The sequence below is a fragment of the Myotis nattereri genome, assembly GCF_964212035.1.
Source record: "Myotis nattereri genome assembly, chromosome: 15".
Classification (NCBI taxonomy): domain Eukaryota; kingdom Metazoa; phylum Chordata; class Mammalia; order Chiroptera; family Vespertilionidae; genus Myotis; species Myotis nattereri.
In genome coordinates, this window is record NC_138090.1 from 14021165 (window position 1) to 14048705 (window position 27541).

The 27541-nt window shown below is 46.7% G+C and overlaps 1 protein-coding gene across 1 annotated transcript in view; it reads left to right on the forward strand.

Annotated features, from left to right (window-relative positions):
* Positions 1 to 331: 331 nt before the first annotated feature.
* Positions 332 to 27541, forward strand: part of CDH3 (cadherin 3) — a 42196-nt gene continuing 14986 nt past the window's right edge. Inside the window, exons 1-6 of the mRNA XM_081108516.1 lie at positions 332 to 690; positions 914 to 1028; positions 24272 to 24354; positions 25288 to 25413; positions 25616 to 25771; positions 25864 to 26008. Of these exons, the coding sequence (XP_080964642.1) occupies positions 631 to 690; positions 914 to 1028; positions 24272 to 24354; positions 25288 to 25413; positions 25616 to 25771; positions 25864 to 26008 (685 nt within the window). The 5' untranslated portion in view covers positions 332 to 630. The remainder of the gene's footprint in view (positions 691 to 913; positions 1029 to 24271; positions 24355 to 25287; positions 25414 to 25615; positions 25772 to 25863; positions 26009 to 27541) is intronic.

Sequence of the window (27541 nt, forward strand, 5' to 3'; positions counted from 1 at the left end):
GGTTTTCTGCAGATTCTGTAACGCGGTTCCTCGCCACTCACTGCGTTTTAAACCCTCCGAGTGGGCTGGCGTGGGAGGTGGAGAAAGAGGCAGGGGCAGACCCGGCTGTAGCCGGGCGTGGGGCGGACACACCCGCCTCCATCAAAGCTTTGGGTCACAGCGCCTTGGGGAGGGAGAGGGGGCATGAATGGGGCGCCTCTGTTTTGGGTCAGGTTCGAATGCCTCTCCACTTTTTTCAGCTATAACCGCCAGACCCAGAAACATTTTTCTTTGCTTGCCGGGGAGGCTGAAGAGGGGGGTGGAATTTTTGTTCTGCTTTTTCCCGCTCGAACCCAGAACCTGTGAGACAGCTGAGTCCCTGCCGGGAGCAGCTCCAGAAAAGCCGAGAGAACAGCCGGAGGGAGGATAGGAGGGGTTTCGAGGGGCTTCGAAGGTGCCAGGACCGCGCCAGCCACCGCCCCACCTGCGAGGGAGGCGGGACCTCGCGGCGCTGGGCCAATCAGCACACACCGGCTCTCACCTGGCCTCCTTCCGCTGCTCCCGAGACCACGGAGCTCAGAGCGGCGCGGAGAGCTTAGCGGAGCGGCAGCACGCTGTCGGGGCAGCGTCCTCACCCCTCTCACTCCAGCAATGGGGCTCCCTAGTGGGTCTCTCGCGTCCCTCCTCTTCCACCTCTTCCTCCTACTTCAGGTACCCAATTGCCTCGCCCTTGCCCCGCCAGACGCTCCCCGGAGGGCGGGCGGGTCCGCATGCGGTGGCGTCGGGGAGGGCGTCGGGGTGGCTGGGCTCCTGGAGGCCACGGTGTCCTAGGAAAGCCCCGAAGCCCCGTTAGTAATTGGAGATGGGTGTGCGGGGCCGGGTACGCCTTTGACCCACCCGACCTTCCTCTTTCCCCGCTCTTCCCTTGGCGTAGGTTTGCTGGCTGCCGTGCGCGGCCTCCGAGCCGTGCCGGGCGGACCCCGGGGGTGCTGAAGTGACCTCGGAGGCGGGAGGAGCGGAGCTGGAGCCGGGCCAGGCTCCGGGGAGAGGTAAGAGCCTCCAGGAGCCCGCCCCGTGCATCTACGGGGCGAGTGGAAACCGCACGTGGTCCGCTCCGGTGTGGCCCGCGCGAGGGGTGTCCAGACCGGGGCGGGGGACTTCTGGCGCCGCCTCAGGTAGGGGGAGGCGCAGAAAGCATCTTGGGGGCCGGGGTGTAGGTGGGCGGTTGACGGGGAAGACCGGAGAGCGTAGCGCCCTCTGAGGTCCAGGTCCTCCTTGCCCCGCTGCGGCTGCTAGCCAGGCGGCTGAGCTCCTCACCCGGCGGGTCTGTGGGAGGCTCCCCCGCTGGCCCCAGCGGAGGAATGTGCCGTCCGCATTCTTCCCCCAGCCCCCGCGCAGGTGTGGGGATGAACCGTGCCCGGGGCAGGCCCCTTCGCCCCTCTCGGGCCCCTTTGTGTACGGTGCTTTGTGTCTCCGACAGACAGACCGGGTCTGTTTCTCTTCTTCGCGCTCCCCTCCCCGCCCCCCTTCTTCCCCGGCAGCTGGAATGCACTCTTAACCCTGCCCTTCCCGGAGGGTCTGCGCCCCCGCTGCCTGCCTGGAAACGGGCTGGCACACCTGGGCTTGGGCCATCACGCCACGGGGACACTCCCGCACCTCCAGTGCCTTGGGACTGGAATGGTAGGGCACTTGGGGAGTGAGGGGGGGGGGGGTGTCCCACGCTTGAAAATCCTGAGCTGAGGGGGGCGGTGGATGGGAGATCAAAGCACATTTTTGACCTTTCAATTACTTGTTTACCCCCTTTAGTTCAAAAACTTGAGGGTGGGGGTGGGGGTCACTTTGTGCGGAGGACCAGTGTGTTCTGAGACCCAGGCAGCTGCAGGCTCAAGGGGGTCTCCTTCCCTCCACGCGGAGGAGGGGGTTGTGGCTTCCCGGCTGGACCAAACCCAAGTTCTTAAACAGAGGTGTAACGCAGGATCCTCGAGTGCGGTTCCGGAGGACTGTTAACCCGTAACATTGTTTAGGAACTGCTGTTTGCATCTTTCTTGGGAGGGGATCTATAGTTTCCTTGGTTTTCAAAACAATTAAACGCTGCCACCTAGCATTTTTCTCAGCCCCCATCAGCATACCCCTCACCCCACAGCTTTAACGTGGGGGTGCCTGTGCTTAGGGGACAGAAGGGCTCCCTTTTGTTCCTGCAAAAGAAGATTGGAGGCCTTGAGCCTGTGGAAGCCTTTCCTCCACCCTCTTTTCCAAAATAACTGCGGATTGACAAAAACAATTAACACTCAGGCTAGGCCAGGCTCCTTAAACTCTTGGCTGTAGGGAGCAGAGGAGAGGCATTAAGAGGCCATGCCTCATAAACTTTAAATTCTTGTGCAGAGGTTTATTACTGACTAGCTAACAAGCTGCAGCTCAGGCAACCTGTAAAAATGTTAACTTGGGCCGGGCCCCAAATCCAACTCGGGCTCCCGGAGGAAGCCTTATTGCTAACCTGAGCGCAGGCCAAATCTGTACCCCTCCCCCTCGTTGTCAAGTCCTTTGACTAAGTTCTGGGAGAGCAAGCTGTGGCTTTGAGTGCCGTCTGCTTTACTGAAGCAAGAAATATCAGATTAGCTGTCACTTCACTAAAGCTTGAGGTTGTTGGGGGGAAGCGGTGATCTGGTTTTCGATTTCATGGTCTGCTTGGTGAGTGTTTCCTGGTGACATCAGGCATTTTAAACCTTTTGAGAAAATTCCGCTTTCTCGGATGTGTGGTTTATGATTGTGAAAAGGGTGGGTTCCTGCCAGGAGCGCACCTGGGATATAAAACAAAGGGTGGGTTCATATGCTTGGCTAACTGCGCCTCCCTGCAACACGACTAGTTCTTAGAGCAGTCTTCCCGTGAGATAGGCTGCCACTTTATTTAAAGTAAAAATAAGTGTCTGGGCCCAATTGGTCCCCTTAAATTAGGATGCCCCAGCAAAAAAATATTGGTATTTCTCCCCTTAGTTGTCAGCTGCTGGCACCTTTCTACCTCCCTACCTCTACCCCAGCTCCCCATCCTTAGTACACAGATGGATCCAGCCCAGCTGAAAGGGTTATCCTGAGGGGACATACACACTCTCAAGCCTGGCCTAGCAGACAACAGTTTCCATATTGCCAAGGAACAACTGCCCTGTTGTTCTCCCCTGGGTTATGAATATCACAGGTGTCTATGAAGTTGAGCTCAAAGAAATTATCTGATATAATTAATACCTTGTTTGTATGTGCACTTTCCTCTTCAAAGCATTTCCACAACCCTGAGCTTGCTTAATCCTCTGACGTTCTCTTGAAGCTGGTAAGGTAAATGTTAAACTCCTTCAGCTCCCAAGCTGAGTTGGGACTTCAGAAAGCCTTAGCCCAGCCCTTCTGGAGGTTTTAAAAGGTGGAGAAATGGAGGAACAGCTTAATGAATTTAATTTGCTTGGTTAAATAGCTCGCAAGCTTCCTTGAGCATCACAGACATGACTTTTACCTGTAGGGTTATGCCCAGGACCTGTTAAGTAGGATGCCCAGTGGGTATTTGCATGAATCATGACACTCTTATGAAGGGTCTGCCCATTTTACAGGTGAAACCTGAGCAGTTATGGCTTCGCTAACATCATCACTGCAGTAACCAGCTGGGACTTGAATGGCAGTTTCTGACTCCCAAGTCCCCTGGCATTTTTTTTTTTACTGCCAGAAAGTGGGAGGTGGATGAAATGGAGATAGAGCAGGAATGTTCTCTACCCCAGCCCCACAGTGTGGGGTCTGCTTTCCTTCAAGTGTGGCCTGCAAGCAAAGACAAAGGAGAGGTGGGAGGAAGGACTTGCATATTAGTGCAGTGATTAAAAGTGAGTGACCTAAAGTGGTCTATACATCCTTAATAGTGAACAATTGAGAGGCAGCTTATAGTACAAGAAATTCAGTACTCCGCATGTGGCCCCTCAGCAGGTTCAGCTCCCCCTTAGTCAGCGTTTGGGTAATTTCAAAGTTCATAATAAATCTAACTGAACATGAGTTAACTTCAAGATGGTTTTGCTTATTTCAACTTGTGTAAAAATTGCCTTTTGTTTCGGAGCCCCCATTCTGGGCCGTGCCCTCTATTTGATGATTATTTGGCCTCTAGTTACATTTTATTCTTTCAGTAAACATATATTTAGCATCTGCATGTATCAGACACTGTTCTAGAACTGCAGCGATATAGCAATGAACAAAACGAAGTCCCTGCCTTCTGGGAACTTACAGTCTAAAGTTAGTTATTGTTGTGCTTGTGACTGACTGCCTTGCAGAGCAGGTGACGGTATTTTCCCCTTCGTGTAGGATGGGGATAAGGAACTTGACATGAGGTCGCGGGGGCAGTCAGCAGTACGGCCAGGATTGAAGCCCAGAGGGATTCTGCAGTGCCTGAAAAATCTGCCTCGAGGAAGGAGTGTCTGGGAATTGAGGCTTCAAGCTGGCCCAGCAGCAGAGTCGGGTTGGTTACCAAAGCCTGTTGCACATCGCTGTTGGCTTGTGCCTGGGGAGCAGGTCTCAATTCTCTAGACGCCCTTCCCACCTCCTCACAAGGCCCTGTTCCTAGGTTACCCAGAGCAGGGCGCCCACAGCTCTGCTGTGTGAGAAAGGCATGGCTTAGGATGAGCAATGAGTTTCTAGGGCTAGAAACTAGCTCTGCAAAGCATTTGGAGAGTGATGGAAAAGGAGGGAGAGAAGGGCTTCCCCTGCCCAAATCAGTTGAAACTTGGGTTCTGAGACTGAAATGGCTCTTTTCCAGCGGTTCTCAACCTGTGGGCCGAGACCCCTTTGGGGATCGAACGACCCTTTCACAGGGGTCGCCTAAGACCATCGGAAAACACATATTTAATTACATATTGTTTTTGTGATGAATCACTATGCTTTAATTATGTTCAGTTTGTAACAATGAAAATACATCCTGCATACCAGATATTTACATGACGATTCATAACAGTAGCAAAATGACAGTTATGAAGTAGCAACGAAAATAATTTTATGGTTGGGGGTCACCACAACATGAGGAACTGTATTAAAGGGTCGCGGCATTAGGAAGGTTGAGAACCACTGCTCTATTCAGAGAACCACTGTTGCTGAAGAATAACATGTGGAGGAAAGTGCTTGATGAACTTCACTGAAAACACCCATGTACCTAGCACTCAGCTCAAGAAACAGCATTACAAGCACCTCAGATACCACATCCTTTCCAGTCTCTCTCTCCCTGCCTCCCAAGAAAGCCACTATCCTGATTCTACTAAGATAATTTAATTTGCCTGTATTTGGACTTTATGTAGAAGAACCATAGAGAATATCCTCTTGGATCCGGCTTCTTGACTGCGTAGGTGAGATTCTTGCATAGTTCTGGATGTGGCTGTATTTGATTCTCATGTGGCTGAAGTACTCAGGATAGCATTTGGGAATTGAGTATTTGAGCAGCAGACTCCTCGTATGACAAAGGTGATCATATAGTCATTATGTGACTGTCCACAGTTCTGTTGAGCAGCGATTGAGGAGTTTCCCCTTTTTTTGGCTATAATAACTGGTGCTACTGTGAATACTATTGTTCAAGACTTTTGGTGAAACTATAAACAGGATCTGTTAGCTACATACCTGGGAGCATAATTGCTGGGTTAACTGAGACTCACAGTACTGTGACCCTGTCCTGAGAAGTCAGCTTTTCTCTCTCTTTTGAAGTAGCTGAGTCTCTTCTGGATTCAGCCACCTGCCCTCCCCCAACAGTCTCCTTGCCAGACCGATCCTGTGTTGCTTCTTATCTGGCCTTATGCTAAGAGACAAGTCATTATTATGTACTTGGTAGCTTCCTTTATCTTGGGGGAGAAATCTTTATTTATTTTTTTTGCCCTTAAGCTAATACTTATATTTTCCCCCAAAGTAGAAAGGAAATCTCAAAAGGACCCTGAATTCCTTAGGTGAGGTCTTTTTCCTGGGTGAAGATTGTTATCCTGGCCAATGTGTGGGTGGGCAGCAGACTCCTCCTATGACAAAGGTGGTCAAATCCAGCTCCTCCCTCAATACACAGGCAGTGAAGTATCTGAGATTAAAAGCAAATGTCTGAACACCCACGGGGTGCTAGATGGTCATAAGTGAGCAAGACCCACAGCTCCTTAACCTCGGTGGGCTCCTCTGATTAGAGGAGGAAGCAGTCACCAGGCAATTTTATTTACTTTTTTGTTAATCCTCACCCAAGGATATTTTTCCATTGATTTTATTTTTTTATTTTTTAGAGAGAGTAGAAGTGGGAAAGAGCAAGAAACATCAGTGTGAGAGAGACATCAATTGGTTGCCTTCCACACATCAGGGGATCGGACCTGCAACCCAGGTACAGGCCCTTGACCGGAATTGAACCCCGCGGTGTTTAGGCCAACTCTGTAACCAGTGAGCACACTGGCCAGGGCAGTCACCAGGCGACTTTAAGAGCGAATCCTTTGTTCAGCAAACACTTACTGAGTAGCTACTAAGTTCCAGGTACTGTTTTAGGTGCCGGGGATACATTGGTGAACAAAACATGAAAAAAACTCAGACTTCATGAGCTACTTATCTGTCAGTGGAGTGAGACAGACAAATTAAGTTATTTACATGAATGTGTGCGTGTGTGTGTGTGTGTGTGTGTGTGTTATTTATATACATATATGACTGAGTGGGAGGTGGGAGAGAAAAAATTTAGAGTCACATAGGAATGGCTGCTGACGTGGTCTTGGGGGAACCTGGAGGAAGTGGTGACCAAGCTGGAGTCTGAGGAAGACTTAATGCAAGAGAGTTGGGGCATGAGAGGGAGTGTTCCTGGCAGGGAAACAGCATATGGGTTCTAGGAACTTAAATACGTGTCCCTGACTGGTCCATGGGGTGTAAGGTGGGGAGAGGCAAAAGAAGTAGGCAGGGTCCAGTCCAGCTTGGAATTGGTATCCCCTCAGAACAGAAGCTGCAAGGTGTTCTGGAAAGGCAGGATAGGGGGCTAAAATCCCAGTTGTGCCCCCATGGAGGCCAGAGGCTCTGAAGTCTCCCCTTGAGCCAAGACACTGGGCCCCACCGCCTGCATCCCTTCTCAAGCTCCCTTTTCCCAGACCCGAGGGCAAGGATGTTGTCAGCCTCAGTTGAATTTTCCCCCTCATTTCATTTAGTTACTGGGCATTGCCAACGCCGGCAGCCAGGCTGATGAGGACGGATTTTCAAACAAAACAAAACAAAAACACAACCTAAGTACCATTTGCCAAGAGCTAACCGAGTTCCAGGAACTACAGTGTACTTTATGTAATAAGCCCCTTTAATCTTCCTGAAAGCCCCGTGAGCAGGGTGGAATTGGCCCCATTAAACTGGATAGGAAACCTAGGCTTTTAACTTTGTAGTTTATCCAAGGTCACCCAGGTAGTAAATTGTGGAGTTAGGGTTTGAACCCAGGTTGGACTCTGAGGTACTCACCATTTGGGAGTCGGGGTGAGGGAGGGAAAGAGGGTGAGTCTCTGGCCCCGTCCAAGCTGGAGGAAGATTGGAAATAGTTAACTTCTGACCCAAGAGCTTTGAATTCCTGTCCCCTCCACAGGCCTCTGTTAATCACCAGGAGCTGGAGTTGAGGGGGAGGGGGCATTTCTATCCAGGATCCCTGGCCTGCCTTTTAGGATGTAAGGCGGGTAGGGAGGGCTCAGGACCCAGGCCTAATAGCCTCGCACTGACATTCTCAGCAGAGAATCTGCTTCTGGTGTTCATCTTCTGCCTCTCCTCCCCTCCCCCCCCCTCCACCCCCCCCCCTTCCCAAGACCCTCCCCCCACCTTGCTCTGAGTGGAGGAGCTTGATGTACTCTGCCTTCCCCCTACTCCTCCGGCCATATCTGGGTACCCTTGCCCTTCTGGGTTACCTAGAACACCAGTGGGCTGCAAATCCCTCAAGCTGGCAGAATCCCCTCCCGCTGCGGTGGCCATGGTCCCGCTGAGCATCAGCATGCTAGGGTCCCACTGCTTGCTCAGTGAACCCGTGGAAAGAAAGTTAAATGCACACCTTGCTCTCTCCCTTCACCCCATCTTTGAACTCACAACTGGCTCTGTCACTGCCTGACTTTTGAGGGGAAGGCTCACAGCCAGGACTACACAGCCAGTAGGTAGAAGGGCTGGGGGCTGCTACCCCCACAAGCTGAGTATTTAGTTACTGGGCCACACACAACCCTAGGGAGGAGAGATCTGGTCGTCCCCCCCCCCCCCGCCCCCTCTGAAGCATCTCAAGGGCTAGATGGGGAGATGGGGCTGAGCACCATCCCAGGCTTCCCTCTTCATCCTCAATCTCAGTAACCCCACTTCTGCTTGTTTAAGAGTGCATAAGATCAGTTCAGAATGACGTCTCTCTTACTGAGAAACCTTAAACTGGAGTTAAAGACTAGAAGTAAATTGATTTTGCCCAGGGGTTCCAACCTCCGGATGTCACATTACCTTTAGGAAGTCTTTGCGCCCCTGCAATGGATTGTGTACAAGAGAGCATGTGGCCCTGGTTGGGTGGCTCAGTTGGTCAGAGCGTGGTCCCGATACGCCAAGGTTCAGTCCTGGGTCAAGGCACACGCAAGCATCAGCCTTTAGGTTCTAACGTCCTATGTGGGAAATGCCCCCTGGCCCTGAGCTACGGGGAGGGGGACTGCTGGTCGGTCCGTGAGAGGGCTGGAGCGCTCAGCTGCCACCAGCCTGGGTGTCTTGCTCTCAGGCTGGCTGCCTTTTCTCAACGAGCCCTGTCTTGTTGTAGCTTCAGGCAGAGAGAAAAGACAGCTACTTGTGGGCTCCCCGCACACAAGTCAGAACAAGACTCCAGGCCCCACGCCCTGCCCTCTCCTTGTGGAGCCGGCTTCAGCTGGGGCTTCCCACCGGGGCTTCAGGACCTGTTATTTTCTTGTCTTTTTCCGCTTCCAGAATTCTCCTGCATGCCCCATCTGGGACTCAACCACATTCTTAACTGCTTTGCCCCTGCCTTTGGCCTCCGAGTCAGTAATTTGCAAGCTTGACTGAGTGTTAAAATTGCCTAGGGAGCTTTTTATTTTCATCCTACTCCCTTCCTTGTATACTATTTTATATTGTTTATGTAGGGTTGGGTGGTTGGGATTTTACGATAATACATAAGTATGTGTTCACGGTAAAAACCACGTTTTCCACTCAAATATATAGCACTTACTGTGTAACAGGTACTGCTCTTAGCATTTGATGTGTTAGCTTGTTTAATCACCATGGCATCCCTTGAAGTAGATACTACTATCACCCTCTCGTTACAGATGAGGAAACCAAGACCAGAGAGGTTAGGCAACTTGCCCAAGACCACACAGCTAGTGAATAGCAGATCTTGGATTCAAATGTAAGCAGCCTAAGCTTTAACCACTAAATGGCACTGCCTCTCAATAGACGCAAACAGAAATAAACACATGAAAGTTCTCCTCTTCCTCAGTCCTGCTCCCCAAGGATAAGCACAATGAACGGTTTAATGTGAATCCTCATAGACCTTTTTCTTTACAAAAAAAACGTACGGCTGCACACCAAAATTCTTCAAACAAGAATTGAACTGTATTATGCACAAGAATATTACTCTGCAGCTTTTCTAACCTACTGAATCAGGTTTCTTTCCAGAGTGCTAAGTCCACATCTGTCTTGTCCTTGAACAGCTCCGTGGTCTTCTACGTGGTAGGCATACCGTGATTTATATAGCTGACCCCTATTTTTATCTTTGACAGATGTGGAGTGGGGAGGACTTACCATAAAAATGGTGAAGTGTTTAGACTTTTAGAACTCTCAACTATCAGGAATCACCTTATTAGGAAAGACTGCTGTAGAAAGAGGAGTGAATGAATTGTTCACCTCAACCCCATCCAGATAAATTAAGCCTTTACGTTTGAATAGTAACCTTCAAGACAAGCTTTGCTTATAAGCTTAATAAGTTTACTGTACCACTTAAAAAATCATAGTTTTCAGACTAACCATTGTTGTATGTCTTAATTATCTGACTTTCAAAAAGCATTTGAAATCACCAACAGTAAAAAAATTTAATTGTGTAACAAATTTATTGGCACTTGTATTATTTTCCTTAAGTGTTGAGAGCTTGAGAATGTGACGTTCGGTCAAAGCAAAAATCCATTTTTTCTCAAGTTTTCTTCAGATCCCAAAATCTAGTTAGCAAGCATTGTGCTGAATAAACGCTGACTTCGATTTTTAAAGAGGATACTCTTTTCTGGTCTTACTTTTCCCTCCCCCCAAGAGGGGCTTTTGGGTGTGTGTTTTTTCTAACAGAAATATTACTGCAATACACAGTCTTATACAGGGTGGTTGCATTGATGTAAAATATGCATTCTTAAAAACCTCAAAAATTCATAACTTCCATGATTCAAAACTTACAGTCTCATATGAACATATGTGAAGTGTATGTGTGTGGGATGAGGAAGCTAGGGGATGCTTACAATTCACTTAGTCCCTCCAGTTTTGAAATTATGAGACTTTTTACACTTTTTCTTAATTTTGGAGATTTGCATTTCTTTAAACTTTGCATACAAAGTGAGACTTTTAATAATTATGGCACCATTTCAAATTTCTATCACTGAAATTTGCACAAAATATAACCATATTATCATGCCAAGAGGCCTGAGCTGGAGTTCAGGGCTACATTGCCTGAGTTATTGTGTTTGTCCCCTTACTAGCTGTGGAAACTTGGGTAAGTTGCTTAACCTCTATGCCTCTTTTCTCATCTGTAAAATAAGGATAATAATGGGGATCTCATAACACTGTGATGAGGATTAAATGAGTTAGTGTTGCCTTGGCTGGTGTGGCATAATGGCACCTCAGCCCACACACCGAAGGGTTGTGGGTTGGATTCCCCATTAAGGGCACGTACCTGGGTTGTAGGTTCAATCCCCAGCCTTGGTCGGGGCTTATGCAGGAGGCAACCAATTGATGTGTCTTTGTCATATCGTTCTTTCTCTCTCTCTTGTTCTCTCCTCTTCCCCTCTGTCCCCTCCCTCCCTCTCTCCATCCCTTCCACTCTCTCTAAAAAGCAATGGAAAAACTGTCCTCAGGTGAGGAAGATTAACAACAACAAAAATGAGTTAGTGTATGAAAACGCATGTAGTAAAAACAACAAAAAAGAAAACGCATAAATAAATGTTAGGTGTTAGTGGTGGTTATAATAGTATTACTACACTTGGACAAGTCTGTATGCATATTTCCTTAGGATGCTTTCTTGGAAGCAAAATTGCCAGATCAAAGGACTTTAATAGTTCATTCAACAATTATTGAATACCTACTGTGTGTCAGGCATTGTGCTGAGTGTTGGAATACAGGGATAAGCAAGTTTTAACACCATCTTTGCCTTTGCACATTATAGAAACTAGGAGGGGAGATAAGCATGTAGCTAATAAGTAAACAATGATAAAGTGTAAGGAATTCTATGGAAGAAAGTTATTTAGAGCTAGAAGAGTTTTTAAAATAGGAAACTGATCTACTTTGGGAGGTTGAGGGAGTTTTCCTGAGAAAGTAACTTTTGAATTTGAAGGATGTTAGGAGTTAACTGGGTAAAATTGGAGTGGGAATACAGGGAGAAACTGTTCTAGACAGAGGAAATAGAATGTGAAAAGGGCCTGTGGTGAGGGGATTATGATGAATATTAGAAAAGAACTAATATGGGTAGACAGCAGAGATAAGGATTGAGCACATTAAAGATAATGTTTTTGATCCTAAGAACAAGGGCACATCATTGATAAGTTTCAAACAAGGAATTTATTTTCTCAAATGTATTATCTGTTGCATTTGTAAAGGACCCCCCCCCTTTTTTTTTTGCAGCAAGGCAAGCAAGCATTTATTGGCCACAGCAAAAACAAACTCAGGATAGTGAAAACAAGGAAGGACTTAGCAGAGAAGAAGCAACAGGAGAGTCTAGTCTGGGCTGCATTGGCTCACTGGGAAGTCAGAGAAAGGGGGGCCTTGGAGACAGGTTCGGGGGTAGCCTGAGCTGCCAGTGCCCATTGCTTCTCTGGTCCCTTAGAGTTTAGGAGATGTGTGCCTGTGAGGGAAGAAGAGGGGGAAGGGAATGGTGTGGGTGTGCTCCTCAGAGGGAGAGCATGCTAAAAGATCCTTTTTTACTTTTTTAAAATTATTTTTTAAAAATTATTTTTATTGATTTCAGAGAGGAAGGGAAGAGAGAGAGATAGAAACATGAATGATGGATGAGAGAGAATCATTGATTGGCTGCCTCTGGCATGGCCCCTACTGGGGATCGAGCCCACAACCCCGGGCATGTGCCCTGACTGGGAATTGAACCATGACCTCCTGTTTCATGGGTCAATGCTCAACTACTGAGCCACAGTGGCTGGGATTAATGTATCTCTTTGACAGAGGATCTAAAAGAAAAAAAGAAACTAGGAAGGTATGAATGAAAGAAGCATGGCATTTTGAATTTAATTTCCAGTGCTTGCCTCTATGGCAGTTGATCTATTTTTTCTTAACTTTCTGCTTAAATCAGGATTCTGGGTGACCTTCACTTTCTATTTTGGGTATTGGCTTGTTGTTTTTTTTGCTTTTTAAATTACTGTCCCTGGTTTTAAATACTTATGTATGTATGTATTTATTTTTTGAGAGTGAGAGAGAGAAACATCGATGTGAGAGGCAGACATTGATTGGTTGCCTCCTGCACCCCCCCTACCAGGGATCAAATCCACAACCCAGGCATGTGCCCTGACCAGGAATTGAACCGGCAACCTTTTGGTGCACAGGATGACACCCAACCAACTGAAACACACCAGCCAGTGTTAAGTGTGCCTTTAAAAGCACAACACATCCTGTTTGACCCTCATCAGAGCGCGCATGCCAAGGGTTCCGCAAGCCTGAGGGAGGGCGGTGAAGGATGAAGAAAAGACAAAGAGAATAAGCTGTGTCTAGGTCAGGGGTGGGCAAACTTTTTGACTCGAGGGCCACAATGGGTTCTTAAACTGGACCGGAGGGCCGGAACAAAAGCATGGATGGAGTGTTTGTGTGAACTAATATAAATTCAAAGTAAACATCATTACATAAAAGGGTACAGTATTTTTTTTTATTTATTTTTTATTTTTTATTTTATTTTTTTTTTTAGTTTTATTCATTTCAAATGGGATCCGGCCCGTGGGCTGTAGTTTGCCCACGGCTGGTCTAGGTGGATCTTCCTATGCCTGGCTGAGGCCACCGAGAGAGATCAGACAGGCAAGCTGAGCCTTTATTTTATAGTCAGAGGTAAACAAGGTAGTGGTCACCATAGTTACAATGTTCTTGTGAGTTTCACTTGTTTTGGCAGCACTTGCTGCATGTCCCTCAGCCCATTAGCTACCCAGATAAGATCTAGGGAGCTAAGGCCAAGCCTAATTTTGCTAAGGGGGCTGTGCCCTCTAAGCTGGAACTTGTTTGTGGCTTTGCCAACAGGTCAGTCCGAGGCTTAACCTTACAGCCGCTCCCTACCTGAGTGTGTTTTCCCATTTTAGAGACTGGAAATGAATAAGGGCTTATATTTGTGGAGTGCTTACTGTAACACAGCTTAAATATGACGTGACTTGCTCAAGGCTGCAGGGCCAGCCAGTGTGCAGCAGTTTTACCCAACAGACCCTTAATTGCTATCCCAGATGTCCCAGGTTGAGCACTAGGATCTCTATTCTGATTTGGTTCTTGAAAGTAGAAATCAGTGAGCCGAATAGCACACCTCGTGGGCAGCTTTGAGTTTGTGGGTGCTTCAAGCTCTGAGTGCTGTGGAGTATAGCCCAGGTTGGATTTCTCTAGGGCAGTGGTTCTCAACCTTCCTAATGCCGCGACCCTTTAATACAGTTCCTCATGTTGTGGTGACCCCCAACCATAAAATTATTTTCGTTGCTACTTCATAACTGTAATTTTGCTACTGTTATGAATCGTAATGTAAATATCTGATATGCAGGATGTATTTTCATTGTTACAAATTGAACATAATTAAAGCATAGTGATTAATCACAAAAACAGTATGTGTTTTCCGATGGTCTTAGGCAACCCCTGTGAAAGGGTCGTTTGACCCCCAAAAGAGTCGTGACCCACAGGTTGAGAACCGCTGCTCTAGGGATTTTTTTTTAAGGGAGGACCCGGCTGGCTCCCACCTGGCTCCCACTGGTAAGGAGGGAAGCTCTTTGCAAAGAGAGTTAAAACTGAATCCCCTGGAAAGAATTGCTTTCTCCTTAACAGCTGGTTACCAAAACACTTTTCAAGTGGGGGTTGGGGGGGAGAATCACATCTCATTTTGATTGCAAATCCAATGTTTACTATGGAAAATAAGCAAAATGGAGGTCACCACCCATAGAGGACCTTTGCCTTTTCAAGTGAACACTTTCAATAGATCTTTCAGGTCCATTTACCTAACCAAGACTTCGTTGAGGGTGTCTGATCAGAGTGAGTGGACCTGCGTCCATTGTGCACGCTCTCCAGCCCCCTTCCCTGGCAGTCCAGCTGCCCCTCCTACTTCGCTGGGTCCGAGAAGGGTTCCCAGGGTTCCGAGCCAAGGGCCTCAGCTGCCCTGCCTGCTCTGTCTGCAGGAAGATCCAGTTGCAGGGTGAGGAGAGCGTAGGTGGGGGCCCCCTGCCAGTGTAGCCGCACTCTCCCAGGGCCATGCTGTGGCCCCGCAGCTGGTCATCTCTGTAAAGCCATCGCTGTGCTGGGGACCGCGGGGGAATCCCATCCACGGAGCGCTTCAGCTGCAGCACAGCGCTGGGCTCCTTGGCGCCCGGAAGACGGTGATTTTGTGGTGATGAATTATCACTCACTTCCATGGTGGTAGGTTGGCCTTTGGGAAGGAGAACCTGGTTTCTAGGAGGGCACTGGCGGGGCAGGTGGAGCTGCCTAAGCGACCTAGCTCCCCTCGGCTCACTGTCAATCAAATGGCCTCGAGCCCCTTGGCTGCCAGCGGGCCTTGCGGTGTTGCCCCACAGGCCTCTTCCCCCTGGCCCTGCTCGCCCATCGCCAGCTTGTTTTGTTGTTAGTGTTCTGTTTTGTTTTTGTGTTTTTGCCAGGAAGATGGGTGGTTCTGGGGAGAGCTAGTAGTCTGCCTTCCTGGTGCCAGCGCTCGGGGCCACATGTAATCTATCTAATCTGTGCATCTGCCTTTCTCTTCTATAAGATAAACATAGTAATACTTCATAATTGCCAGGTGCATGGTATAAACTATACATGCCTGTTTTGTGACCTGTCTCCATCCCCGCCTTCAACAGAGTGATAGGTCTTCTTGTATGACATTTAAGGCTATAGATTAGACATTTGAACAACTTGTTGCACACATAATTAAGGATTCTGTTGAAAGGCAAGTTGTTGAAGCTTTAAAAAAATTTTTTAATACACCGTTCAAGCAACAATCATGAACATCCTTGCAGTTCCAGTTTTGTGACATCTGGGATGATTTCTGGCACAATTCCTGGGTCAAAGGGCTTGTTTGAGGCTTAATTTTCAGAAAGGTTGTACCAGTTTGCACTCCCCCTCCCCTAACAATATATAGCAGCACCGTTTCCCAAGTATTCCACATACTTGTTCTCTTCATTTGTGTTTCTTAATAAGTGAGCCTTTTTGTATATACTATATAGTCTTACTCAGGAAATAGGCAGAATCTTTTTCAAGGCAATTTTACATAATTTCCCCCTGCACCTTCTTATCCCTAACCGAGGGTAGTGATCGCTGCAAGGACAAGTGCTCGCGTCATGAGCTAGATACGTCCCTAAGCCAAGCGAGGTGGAGACTTCTTGGACAGTCTCCCCCCATCCCTCACAAGCTGCCCTTTGCCACAACACTTTCAAACACTCTTCCCTTCCAGTCAGAATGCCCAAAGGTCAGTAGGGAAACTGGCCAAGGTTGATCACTCGAAGGACATTTGTCCCCAGAGAGATGGCTGGTTGTATTTTGCTTTTTTGTAAATAACAGGCAACTTTTACTTACCAAAAAGGTTTTGCACATTGGTATCTATTTTAGGAAATGGACTTCTCCAAAAGCAAACGAAAATAGGTTCCTCAACCCTAGCTGGTTTGGCTCAGTGGATGGAGCATTGGCCTGTGGACTGAAGGGTCTCAGGTTCGATTCTGGTCAAGGGCACATGCTCGGGTTGCGAGCTCGATCCCCAGGAGGGGATGTGCAGGAGGCAGCCAGTCAGTGATTCTTTCTCATCATTGATGTTTCTATCTGTCTCTCCCTCTCCCTTATTCTCTCTAAAATCAATAAAAACATGTTTTTATTTTATATTTATTTATTACTATTTTAAAAAATATTTTTATTGATTTCAGAGAGGAAGGGAAAGGGGGAGAGAGATAGAAACATCAATGATGAAAGGGCATCATTGATTGGCTGCCTCCTACTGGGGATTGAGTCCACAACCAGGGCATGTGCCCTTGACTAGAGTAGAACCTGGGACCTTTCAGTTTGCAGGCTGGCGCTCTATCCACTGAGCCAAACTGGCTAGGGCTAAAAACATTTTTTTAAAAAGACTTCTCACTGGGTGGGAACAGGCTGGAGGGGGTCATTTTTGAGGGCGGGACATACATAATACTTTGAACAATAAAGATTTAAAGAAATGAAAACAAAAGACTTCTCACTTAGAGCAGTATAAGCAAATATTTTCAGTTTCACAATACATTATCATTTACTGGAGACTCTGCAATGACTTATCTATAATAATAAAAGCATAATGTGCTAATTAGACCAAACAACCTTCCAGACAACGCCAGGGCTGCAAGGGAAGCCCATGCCCCAGATGCCAGAGGGAAGCCGGTGCCGGCAGCCAGGGGAAAGGAAGGCCTACTCTTGCGTGGATTTCGTGCATCGGGCCTCTAGTTGGCAATAAGTGCCAATTATGAGTTATTCAGGAATTATAAAGTAGGCCCGATAACAAGCAGGGAGAGGAATACTACCTACAGCTCTCAGGTTCAACTTCAAATGAAAGGTTTCTCCTCTAGACCCGAATGCACTCTGCTATTTCAGAAAGGACACTCTCAGTCAGAGTTCCTGAGGAAAAGATGACACAGGGCTTGCTCTGGGCTAGACAATCCTCTGCGCTGTGTGAACATCATTCTGTTTAATCCTCCCAATAAGCTTATGAGGTAGGTGTTATCTCTTGTATTTTGCCAAGATCCATTCATTCAGTAAGAATGGATATTGGGGCTCTAGTACCTCTATGTCATGACTGAGAAGATAAGCTCCTCACCTTCAAGGTGTTCCCTTGAGAGTTTGGAGGTGTGCCCCAAGCCATTCCAACCTAAGCAGGCCTGGAATGACTTCTCAGCCCAGTATCCATCAGTTCTTGTAAGTCTATTTAAACATGTTTCTTGCCCTGGCCAGGTGGCTTAGTTAGTTAGAGCATTGTGCCGCTACACTAAGGTTACAGGTTCGATCCCCAGTCGGGGCACATACAAGAATCAACCAATGGGTGCATGAGTGGTGGAAGAACACATCATCCATCTTCCTCTCTCTGCCTTCTCCCCTCTCTCTAAAAATAAATTTAAAATAATAAAGAAATAAAAAGCTTTCTTTCTGCAATAGCTCTAGTACCCCAGGGACTTGACTCTTCTTGCCCAAGTTTTATAGGGGTGCCATTTCAGGATCTGAGGTCAGGCTTGGCAGGGGCGATCTTTACAGAGGAGCTTTGAGCACAGGCCAGGGACTCCTGGTTCCATTGGATGTCTTCCTATCCAGTGCAGATACCTAGAACTCTGGTTTTTATAATTTCTCTAGAAGCAGTCTCAGGTTATCAACTCCCTTCCCCAACAGTACAGTATTCGAGGAACTGTGTATTTAGGCTCAGTGCTGAAAGCTATCAATTTATATCTACCTTTTCACCAGGTTCATTGGCTTTGTGATTCAGAATTCCTGCGGGAGAAACCGAATCTGAAGCAGTCAACTGACTTTGTTTACCGTACGGAATGTGGGTGGATAGTAGGTCTCTGTTTTCCAGTCTTAAGATGGGAACTGTTGCCCATGTGCTCATTAGCGCCCACTAGCTGGCCCCAAGCAGAGTTGGACACAGGCCCATTCATGCCTTCAGGACTGGGCCAAGGTTTGTGGCCTTGTGGAGCTAGGCTGCCGTCAGGAACAGGAAATACGTCTACTTACTTCACTTTACCGGCTGTTAGAAGGTGGAGTAGAAGGTGGATGAGTGATTACGAGACCTGGTTTCAGATCAATTTCATTTTGAAACCAATGATGCAAGCCACTGGTGCCAGGAAGCATCTGGGAGGAAGTTGTAATGATTTTGCCCCCCCGGCTTACTGTTCACCGGTCTCTTTGTGACTCATGGCTCGCAGAGGAAACTGCTCATATTCCTACAGTTGTCTCAGCAAGCTTCCGTGGGCAGGTCAGCTTGTCCTGGAGATCTCGATCCTCTGCCTCCCGCAATCAGCCCAGAGCACCCCTAAGAAACAGTCCTCCAAATGCAGACTGAGCCAGATCCCTTTTATGCTCTTTGGCCCCGTGTATCTCCTCCTCCCTTCAGTGCTTCATCCCTCAGGCCAAGCATTTGGCTATAGCTAAGCCCCTACCCACTTTGAGAGATGGTTTTTCTGTGCTGTAGGGGCAGGCCCAGACTTGGAGCCTGAAGCCCAGGTTAATTGTGAGTAGGCTAAAGGTAACTTTTATTAAAGGCTTGCTTGGGCTAGAGACACAGTGCTCAGTGCTGTGTGAAACATTATCCCGTTTAATCCTGATAAGCTTATGAGATACCTATGATTATTCCTGTTTTCCAGAGGAGGACAGCTTCCGTGTGCTCATACAATATGGATTTGAACCCAAGCCTGTCAGTCTCCAGTTCCCATGCTCTTAATCACTTCCCTGCCTCTAGGATTTGAAATATGGTCCTGCTGCTTCTTGGTTGTGGGCCTTGTATGCTTACCTGTCCGAAACGGCTTCTTGCGGCACTTCAACCCCAGGCAGCCTCTGGTTTCCTGAGTTGTCAGAAAGGGGAGGAGGTGTAATATCCACCTTGCAGGTTAGTTTTTGGGGATTTGGATAGGAAAACACTTAGCTGGGTGTCTCAGGCCTTTGAAGCTTGTTCCTGCCTGCCTGGCCCAGGCCCTGGGCTGTATTCTGCCTCCAGCTGAATGCGGGTTGGAGCTGGTGGGGCCAGGCCCTCTGATGCAACTGGAATATGCGGCCTGAGTGGGAGGCATGTACAGTTGGCATATATCACTCTTGGCTTCTTGATCGTTGGCGCTGTCTCCTCGAAGAATAGATGGACAGCCCAGATACTGTGCAATGAATATTTGGAACCATAAGAATAATGGAAATGTGCTGGCAAGCAGTAGTGAAGCGTGTTCATGTTCCTGGGGGGCAGATCTTGCAGATAGCAGAAAGAGAGTTCCTGGTTCCTGGCAGCTTTTAGAGTTTGGAGGATTCAGGCTTCCGAGTAATAAGGGGAGTCACTCCATTAGCTTCCTGCTGGGAAGCCTGCTGGGGAGGATTGAAGGGCTCATTGAGTCTCTTATGAAGGAAAATCGCTGATAGACTGATCTGGTCAGCCCTCTGCTTGCTGAAGACCCTCCCTTAGGAAGAGGACTGTGTTAAGAATGGAAAAAGTGACTTAATTTTTTACCAGTGTTTGAATAGCTAATGCGTTCGCGTGGGTCAGCGTTCAGAAGGGTATACACTAAAAAGTCTCATCCCTGTTCCCTCGCTGCGTCTCTCCACCTGTAAGCCCAGTTTTTTGAGTCACCTTCTAGAGGTATTTCTCAAATACAATTTAAAAATACAAATGTTCGCATTTTGTAGAGACTGCATTGTTCTATATCTTTTTTCTTTTTTAATTAACAATATGTCTTAGAGCCAAAACCGGTTTGGCTCAGTGGATAGAGCGTCGGCCTGCGGACTGAAAGGTCCCAGGTTCGATTCCGGTCAAGGGCATGTACCTGGGTTGCGCGCATATCCCCAGTAGGAGATGTGCAGGAGGCAGCTGATCGATGTTTCTCTCTCATCGATGTTTCTAACTCTCTATCTCTCTCCCTTCCTCTCTGTAAAAAATCAATAAAATATATTTAAAAAAAACAAAAAAACAAAAAAAACAACAACAACAAAAAAAACAAAAACAATATGTCTTAGAGACCTTTCCATATCAAGACACAGGAACTTCCTCATCTTTTATAGTTTTTATGGCTACATCATGTTCTCTTGTATAAATGGTAGCATCACCCAAAGTTAACCTTGTTGATGGACATTTCTGTTTTCTGGACTTTTGCTATTATAATGAATGCTTTGTTGGTTGGTTTGCTAGAAAGCTGAGGAAAGGTTATGGTGTCCTTATAAGAGGAGGAAATTTGGGCACTGGCAGTCACAGAGGGAAGACTATGTAAAGACACAGGGAGGAGACAGCCATTTACAAGCCGAGGAGAGAGAGAGAGGCCTCAAAAGAAACCAACCCTGTGACACCTTCATCTCAGACTTCTGGCCTCCAGAATTATGAGAAAATAAAATTTTGTTGTTTAAGCCCCTAAATCCATACTGGATTAGGACTCACCCTATGACCTCATTTTAACGCATCACCTCTTTAAAAGCCCTATCTCCAAAAACAGTCACATTCCGAAATACTGGGGGTTAGGACCTCAACATACGAGTTTTAGGGGAGACATGATTCCTGTTAAGAGAGTCATGTTAAGAGAATACTTAAACATACATTTCTAATCCTCACTTGCAGAGAGAGAAACATTAATCTGCAAATGCCCCAACCGGGAACCAAACCTGCAACCCAGGTATGTGCCTGACCTGGAATAAAACCAGCAACTTTTTGATACTCGACCGACTGAGTCACTCCACTGGCAAGAAAGTAAATGTCTGATAATCCTAATCATTGGGAAGGTGGACTTCCTTCCAGTCTTTTCTTTTTTCCTGTGACTAATTACATATACTGTATGTACAGTTCTACATTCTGCTTACTTTTTTTTACTTCATAATATAAGTCCTTCCCTAGATAACTTAAACACTACTATAAATATCATTTTGCATAGTTGATCAATAATGCATGGAGTTAGTACCCCATAGGTTATTTAACTCTTTTATTTTGTTGTTAATCCTCACCCGAGGATATTTTTCCATTGATTTTTAGGGAGAATGAAAGAGGGAAAGGTAGAGAGAAACACATCAATTGGTTGCCTCCTGCATAGGTTGCCGCCTGCGACCAAGGTACAGAAATTCCATTCACCAGAATTGAACCTGGGACCCTTTGGTCCGCAGGCCGACATTGTATCTACTGAGCCAAACCGGCTAGGGGCTAACTCTTTTAAAATTTATTTATTTAGAGAGATATTTGTTGTTCTGCTTACTTATGCATTCATTGGTTGCTTCTTGAGTAGGGATCAAACCTGCAACCTTGGATGATGCTCTTACCAACTGAGCTACCTGGCCAGGACTAGATTATCTAACTCTTGCCCTATATTAAAGATGATGCAGTCTTTGCCACATGTCATTCCTCGTCCTTTTAGCCCTAAAGCAGAGCAAGATACCTCAGAAGATGAGACTACAAAGCTGTGTGTTGGAGGTAAAGGGCGGTTCTCCCTGGGGATCGTGTGCCCCTGAGGCCCTCTGGAGCGGAATCAGGCCTGGTCTCTCTTTCCCTTCCTCCCACTGGCCAGGCATGTCACAACCCATGACTCCTCAGTGGGAATGTCGTCAAGGAGGCAGGGCTGGTTTCTAAGCAATCTTCTCTTTCACGTGGGCACATTCCAGCCTTCCCACAACGGATCCGGCCTCTGTGTGTGAGAGCTTGTGGGCTCTAGGGAGCTGGCACTGGGCTCTGGGGAGCTGAAGGCAGCTCTGTATGCTTTTAAGTCCCCCTTCACTCCCTTCTATCACTAACCCCTCTCCCCAAATTATGGCCAGTATGTTAATAACTTCCTTCACCTAGGTTAGTTTTGCCTGTTTCTGAACTTCATGTTAATGGGATCCTGCATATGTTCTCTGTTCAAGCTGGCTTCTATTAGGGAACCATATGTTTGTAAGATTCATCCAGAATGTCCTTGTAGTTGATTCATTTCATTATGTGAATATACCATGATGTTTCTAGCCATTCTACCTTGATGGACATTTGGGCTATTTCCAGTTTTTAGCTATTATAAACAGTGCTGCTGTGAACATTTTAATGCATGTCTTTTGGTCAATGTATTTTTGTTGAATCTATATCTCAGAGTGAATTGCTGGGTCTTGGGGAATGTGTATATTTAGCTTCAGTAAATACTGACCAACAGTTTCCCAAAATGACGGTCCCATTTTACACTCTCATGTCGGACTTCCACTTTTCTATTGAGCTAAAATATGCATAAAAATTGACCATTTAAAAAACCATTTTAAAGTAAACAATTTAGTGATATTAAGTACATTCACAATGTTGTGCAACCATCACCGTTTCCCATCTCCAGAACTTTTTCATCTTCTGAAACAGAAACTCTATATCCATTAAACAGTAAATCCCCAGCCCCTGGTGACCTCTGTTCTACTTTCTCTATTAATCTATCCTAAGTACCTCATGTAAGTAGAACCGTACAGTATTTGTCCTTTTGTGACTGGCTTATTTTACTTAGCATAGTGTTTTCAAGGTTTGTTCATATTGTAGTGTGTATCAGAACTTTATTCCTTTTAAAGGCTGAATAATATTCCATTGTATGTATAAACCACGTTTTGTCTATTCATCTCTTGATGGACAGTTAGATTGTTTCTATCTTTTTGCTATTATGAATAATTTTGCTATGAAAATTTGTATATGAATATCTGTTTGAATTTCCACAATTCTTTTGGGTATGCACCTAGAAGTGAAATTGCTGGATCATGCGGTAATTCTATGTTTACCTTTTAAGGAACCACTATTTCACATTCCCAATGCATGTCGGTTCCAATTTATTTACATGTTGTCAACACTTACTATCTTCCATTTGAGGGGTGGGGGTGTTACACATTCGTAAAAATGTGTTGATTTTTAAAAAAAGTAGCCATCCTAGTGGGTGTGAAGAGGTACCTCGTGATTTTGGTTTGCTCTTTCCTAATGACTAATGGTATTGAGTATCTTTCATATGCTTATTGGCCCTTCCTTGTATATTGTCTTTGGAAAAATGTCCTTTCAAGTTTTTTGCCTGCCCCCAAAACAACTTGGGTTGTTTCTGTTGAGTTTTAAGGAGTTCTTTGTATTTTCTGGATGTTAATCCTTTGGAATTTGACTTTTTTATATTAAATTCTTTGAATACTTTGTCATGTTCACATTACTTTTGTACTTTATCAAAAAACCTCATCTGTTACCCTTTCTAATACTGAAGAAGGATTTAAAAGAAAAACAATCACCATCATCATCACTGAGCCTCAAGGACAATTCTTCAAAAAAGGACAGTTGGAAGGCCTCTCCCTGACATTTCCATGGCACAGACTGCCCCGTGGTCTTGGCTGCGCTGCAGCCGAGTAAAACGATGAGCGCTGGGGTCTGGGCCAGAGCCTGGTGCTGATGGGCCCACGTGTGGCCTCTGGCAGGTTCCCTGATTTGGCCACAGGCATAGCGTGTAAGAACATTGGCTGTGAGTTTTATATAGCGTATGCTTTAGGGTCAGGCTGACCTGGCTTCTGAACCCCAGTTTTCTTATCTTTGAAAAGAGGCTAACTAACTAACACCTACCTTGGTGGGATAGATGTAAGGATAAAATGGGCCCCGTCTCTGGCTTGGTGAATGACAGTTATTAACTCACAAAGTTACTTAAAGAGTGGCCAAGCAGGAGGGATCCAGGAGCGTGACAAGCTGAGGTAGTTTAGAGCAGCAGTCGCCAACCAGTGGTCCGAAATGTTGGCGACCACTGGTTTAAGGAAACCTTTGGAGCAGCGGTCGCCAGCCGGTGTTCCGTGGACCCCTGGTGGTCTGTGAGGTCCGAAAGGTTGGCGACTGCTGGTTTAGAGCAAGCTGTGTGAGCGATGATGTAGCAGGATGCTTAGTGCATGAAAATCTTCTGCCTCCAGCTGTGACCTTGCCCCCCTCCCCATTCCCTACTTCTCATGAGCCACTGGGAACCAATATCTCTCAATGTCTGTGATCTTGGTTTTCTGGCCTCGTGAGTGAAGAAAGGGGTTTGGCTTACAAAGTGGCCCTCCCTTTAGAGACCAAACTTGGAAGCCCCATCTGAAACTCGTATTTGGTCACAACGCTGCTCAGAGGAGGTAAGCCGAGCCACCTCCTGTAGTAGAACACTCCTTGATCCAATCAGGGGGCTGTTGTCTGCTGTAGTTTCTCTGGGGTAGCTTCCAGAAGCCCCTCCTTCCTAATACTCCCTTTCTCTCTTCTCCCCAGTTTTCAAGGGCTGCCCCGGGCAAGAGTCGGCCCTGCGTAGCACTGATCACGATTTCACTGCACTGAACGACACAACAGTCCAGGTAAAACACTGTGTCCACCCGTGTGTGTGTGTGGGGAGTGGGTGAGGTGTTCTTTGTGCATGCCCAGATGGCTGCTGTGAGCCACCTTATTATCCCTTCAGAGGAGGTGGTGTTAGCCCTCCGAAACCACGGTGTAGTGCTTGCAGCTGCCCAGGAGGGGCGGCAGAGAGCTGCCTTGTGAGTAACGGTCCAATGCTTTTGTAACCTTGGATTCTTTCTCTCACCTCTTTTCTTTCCCGTATCATCTGGGTAAACCCTGAGGGAAGGCAATTCCCACACAGAACTGCCAATCCCATGAGCCCCTGGGAAAAGATGGACATGAAGCACTTGGTCACACATTGTTTCTTTTTAATTTAGTGTTTTGAATAGCTAATATACTAGTATACATGGTTCAAAAATAAAAAATACATATGTTTAAAATTATGCAATGAATTACCTCCCCTTTTTTCTCTCCGTCTGCCTAATGCCCTCTCCACCCCTTTCCCACAGATAATCACCATTATTAATTTCTTTTGTGTTCCCCAGGCTTTGTCTATAAATAAGCAAATATGAAGATATGGTCTTATTTTCCTAACTTTTTACACAGAAGATGGAACAGTGCCTGGCATCTGTTAAGCACTATGTGTTTGTTAAATAAAATGCTAAACCGTTCTGTACTTTGTTCTTTGCACTCAACAGTACACATCAAAGGTCTTTCCATGTCAGCACATAGAGAGCTTCCTTACTCCTCATTTTTAGAGCTGCGTAGTACTCCACTAGATGTATGTACTCTAGAATTTTCCATTGGTCCTCTGGACCTTAGATTATTCCAATTTTTCTTTTGCCTTAGACCCATCCAGGTCTGCCTCCTGACCCTTAACTCCTGTAGGTGAGGATGGTGGGTGTGTTCCAGCTGTTTGCATATCTCGGTTAAGGGGTCTTCTCTCCTTACAGGAAAGTAAGGCTCTGAGGACCTCTCCATCCAGACGTATCTTACGAAGACGCAAGAGAGAATGGGTGTTCCCGCCGCTGTCTGTCCCTGAGAATGGCAAGGGTCCCTTCCCTCAGAGGCTGAATCAGGTATGACTGTGCTTCTCCCTGGGCGTCATTGGTGGCTGCAGGGACCCTCACCTAAAGGCCTGAATAGAGGTTTCTTGGTGCTGAGCACTGGGGCCCACCAAGAAAAGACTCTCTCGTGGCACCAGTTTCTGATAAGGCAGCGCCTCCTCACCCATGAGATATTTGTCACTTGGTCAGCTGCCATTTTTCATTTTGCTTCCAGCTCAAATCTAGCAAGGACAGAGGCACCAAGATTTTCTACAGCATCACAGGGCCTGGGGCAGACAGCCCCCCTGAGGGTGTCTTCACCATAGAGAAGGAAACAGGCTGGTTGTTGTTGAATAAGCCGCTGGACCGGGAGAAGATTGCCAAGTACGAGGCAAGTAACCTTTAGCATCCAATGAGAAGCAGGGCCCGGGGGCCTGGTGGGAAGGGAGGCGCCAAGTTGACCCCAGACCTGTGCACCCGCAGCTCTTTGGCCACGCTGTGTCAGAGAACGGCGCCTCCGTGGAAGAGCCCATGAACATCTCCATCATCGTGACAGACCAGAATGACCACAAGCCCAAGTTCACCCAGGATGTCTTCAAAGGGAGTGTCTTGGAGGGGGCACTGCCCGGTAAGAGGATTGGGGGAGGGGATAGCTATCGAGGTCTGTGGCCTTGGGTCGACTTATGGTACCATCTGGAGATCAGCCCAGACCCTTAAGGGTGGAAGGACCCCCTACCTCTGACTTCCTTGGCTCTGCAACAGATCACCTGGGATCTTCTTTAAAATCCAGATGCCTGATCCCAAGATCCCTGAGTAAGAGTGATCCTGGACTCGAGCTCTGGAATCTATATATGAAAATTTCCCAGAAGCCTCAGATGATCAGCCAGGTTTAGGAACCACTAGCTTTGGAGCTACAAAGACTAGATTTGAATCTTGATTTCGCCTCTTTACCTGCTGTGACCCTGGGCAAGTTCTTGACCTCTGAGCCTCAATCCTCACATCTAAAAATGGCAATAATGTCAACTTAAAGGATTCTGAAGATTAGAGATAATACACCTCACTTATGTAATATGAAACACTTACCAGGGGCTCTGCAGTGAATGGCAGCTGCAGAAAAGCAGTAGAGGCTAGGACAGTGATGGCGAACCTATGACACGCGTGTCAGAGGTGACACGCGAACTCATTTTTTTGGTTGATTTTTCTTTGTTAAATGGCATTTAAATATATAAAATAAATATCAAAAATATAAATCTTTGTTTTACTGTGGTTGCAAATATCAAAAAATTTCTATATGTGACACAGCACCAGAGTTAAGTTAGGATTTTTCAAAATGCTGACACGTCGAGCTCAAAAGGTTCGCCATCACTGGGCTAGGAGGTTCTGGAACATGGTTTATGCTGAGCGAACAATCAATTCCCAGGGCTGGAGAAGAGTGTCGGGGAGGCCAGCAGCAAACCAGGAAAATAGGTACATAGTAATGCTCTCAAAGACGGGTCCTGCTGGGAAGGGGGTCCTCTTCCTTCCTCTCCGAATTGTAGACAATACATACAGAGAAGTATAAATTGGTTAGACTGCCAATAACAGAAATTCTCAAAAGAAACACAAAAGAAAGATATAATTTTGAAAGGCATTGGGGGTCAGAGGAGCTTAGCTAAAGGAGCTAAGTTCTAAGATCTTAAGTATAAGGTCTAAGTACCTTAAACAAGATGGAAGATCCCCCTTTCCCCCCCTTAATATTTAGGAAGCCTACAAGTAGTCAGTTCAGTCTGGAATGGTTATTGTCCAGTGTTGGAGACCTAGACCCCGTCTATCTCCTTGCTCTGCTATTTTGGCGTGGTTCCCAAGGTGGTCTCATGGTTGCTGCTGGAGCTCCAGCCATTCCACCTGGGACAAGGGGAAGGGTGGGAAGAATAAACCCATACTCGGAAAAAACACGTCCCCCAAAGTCGTAAATGCCATTTGTCAGAATTTAGAGTTGTGGTCACAGCTAGCTGAGGAAGGGATGGGAAATAATAGTCTTTGTTCCAGGTAAGCCTGTGCCCAGCCTCAAGTGATTGTGGAGGATTATGTCTCTAAGAAGGGAGGGAGGAGAAGGGGAGAATGGAAAATGGGCACCAATTAGCGATCTCTGTCACAAAGAGGAATATGGTTCTAAGCCGCT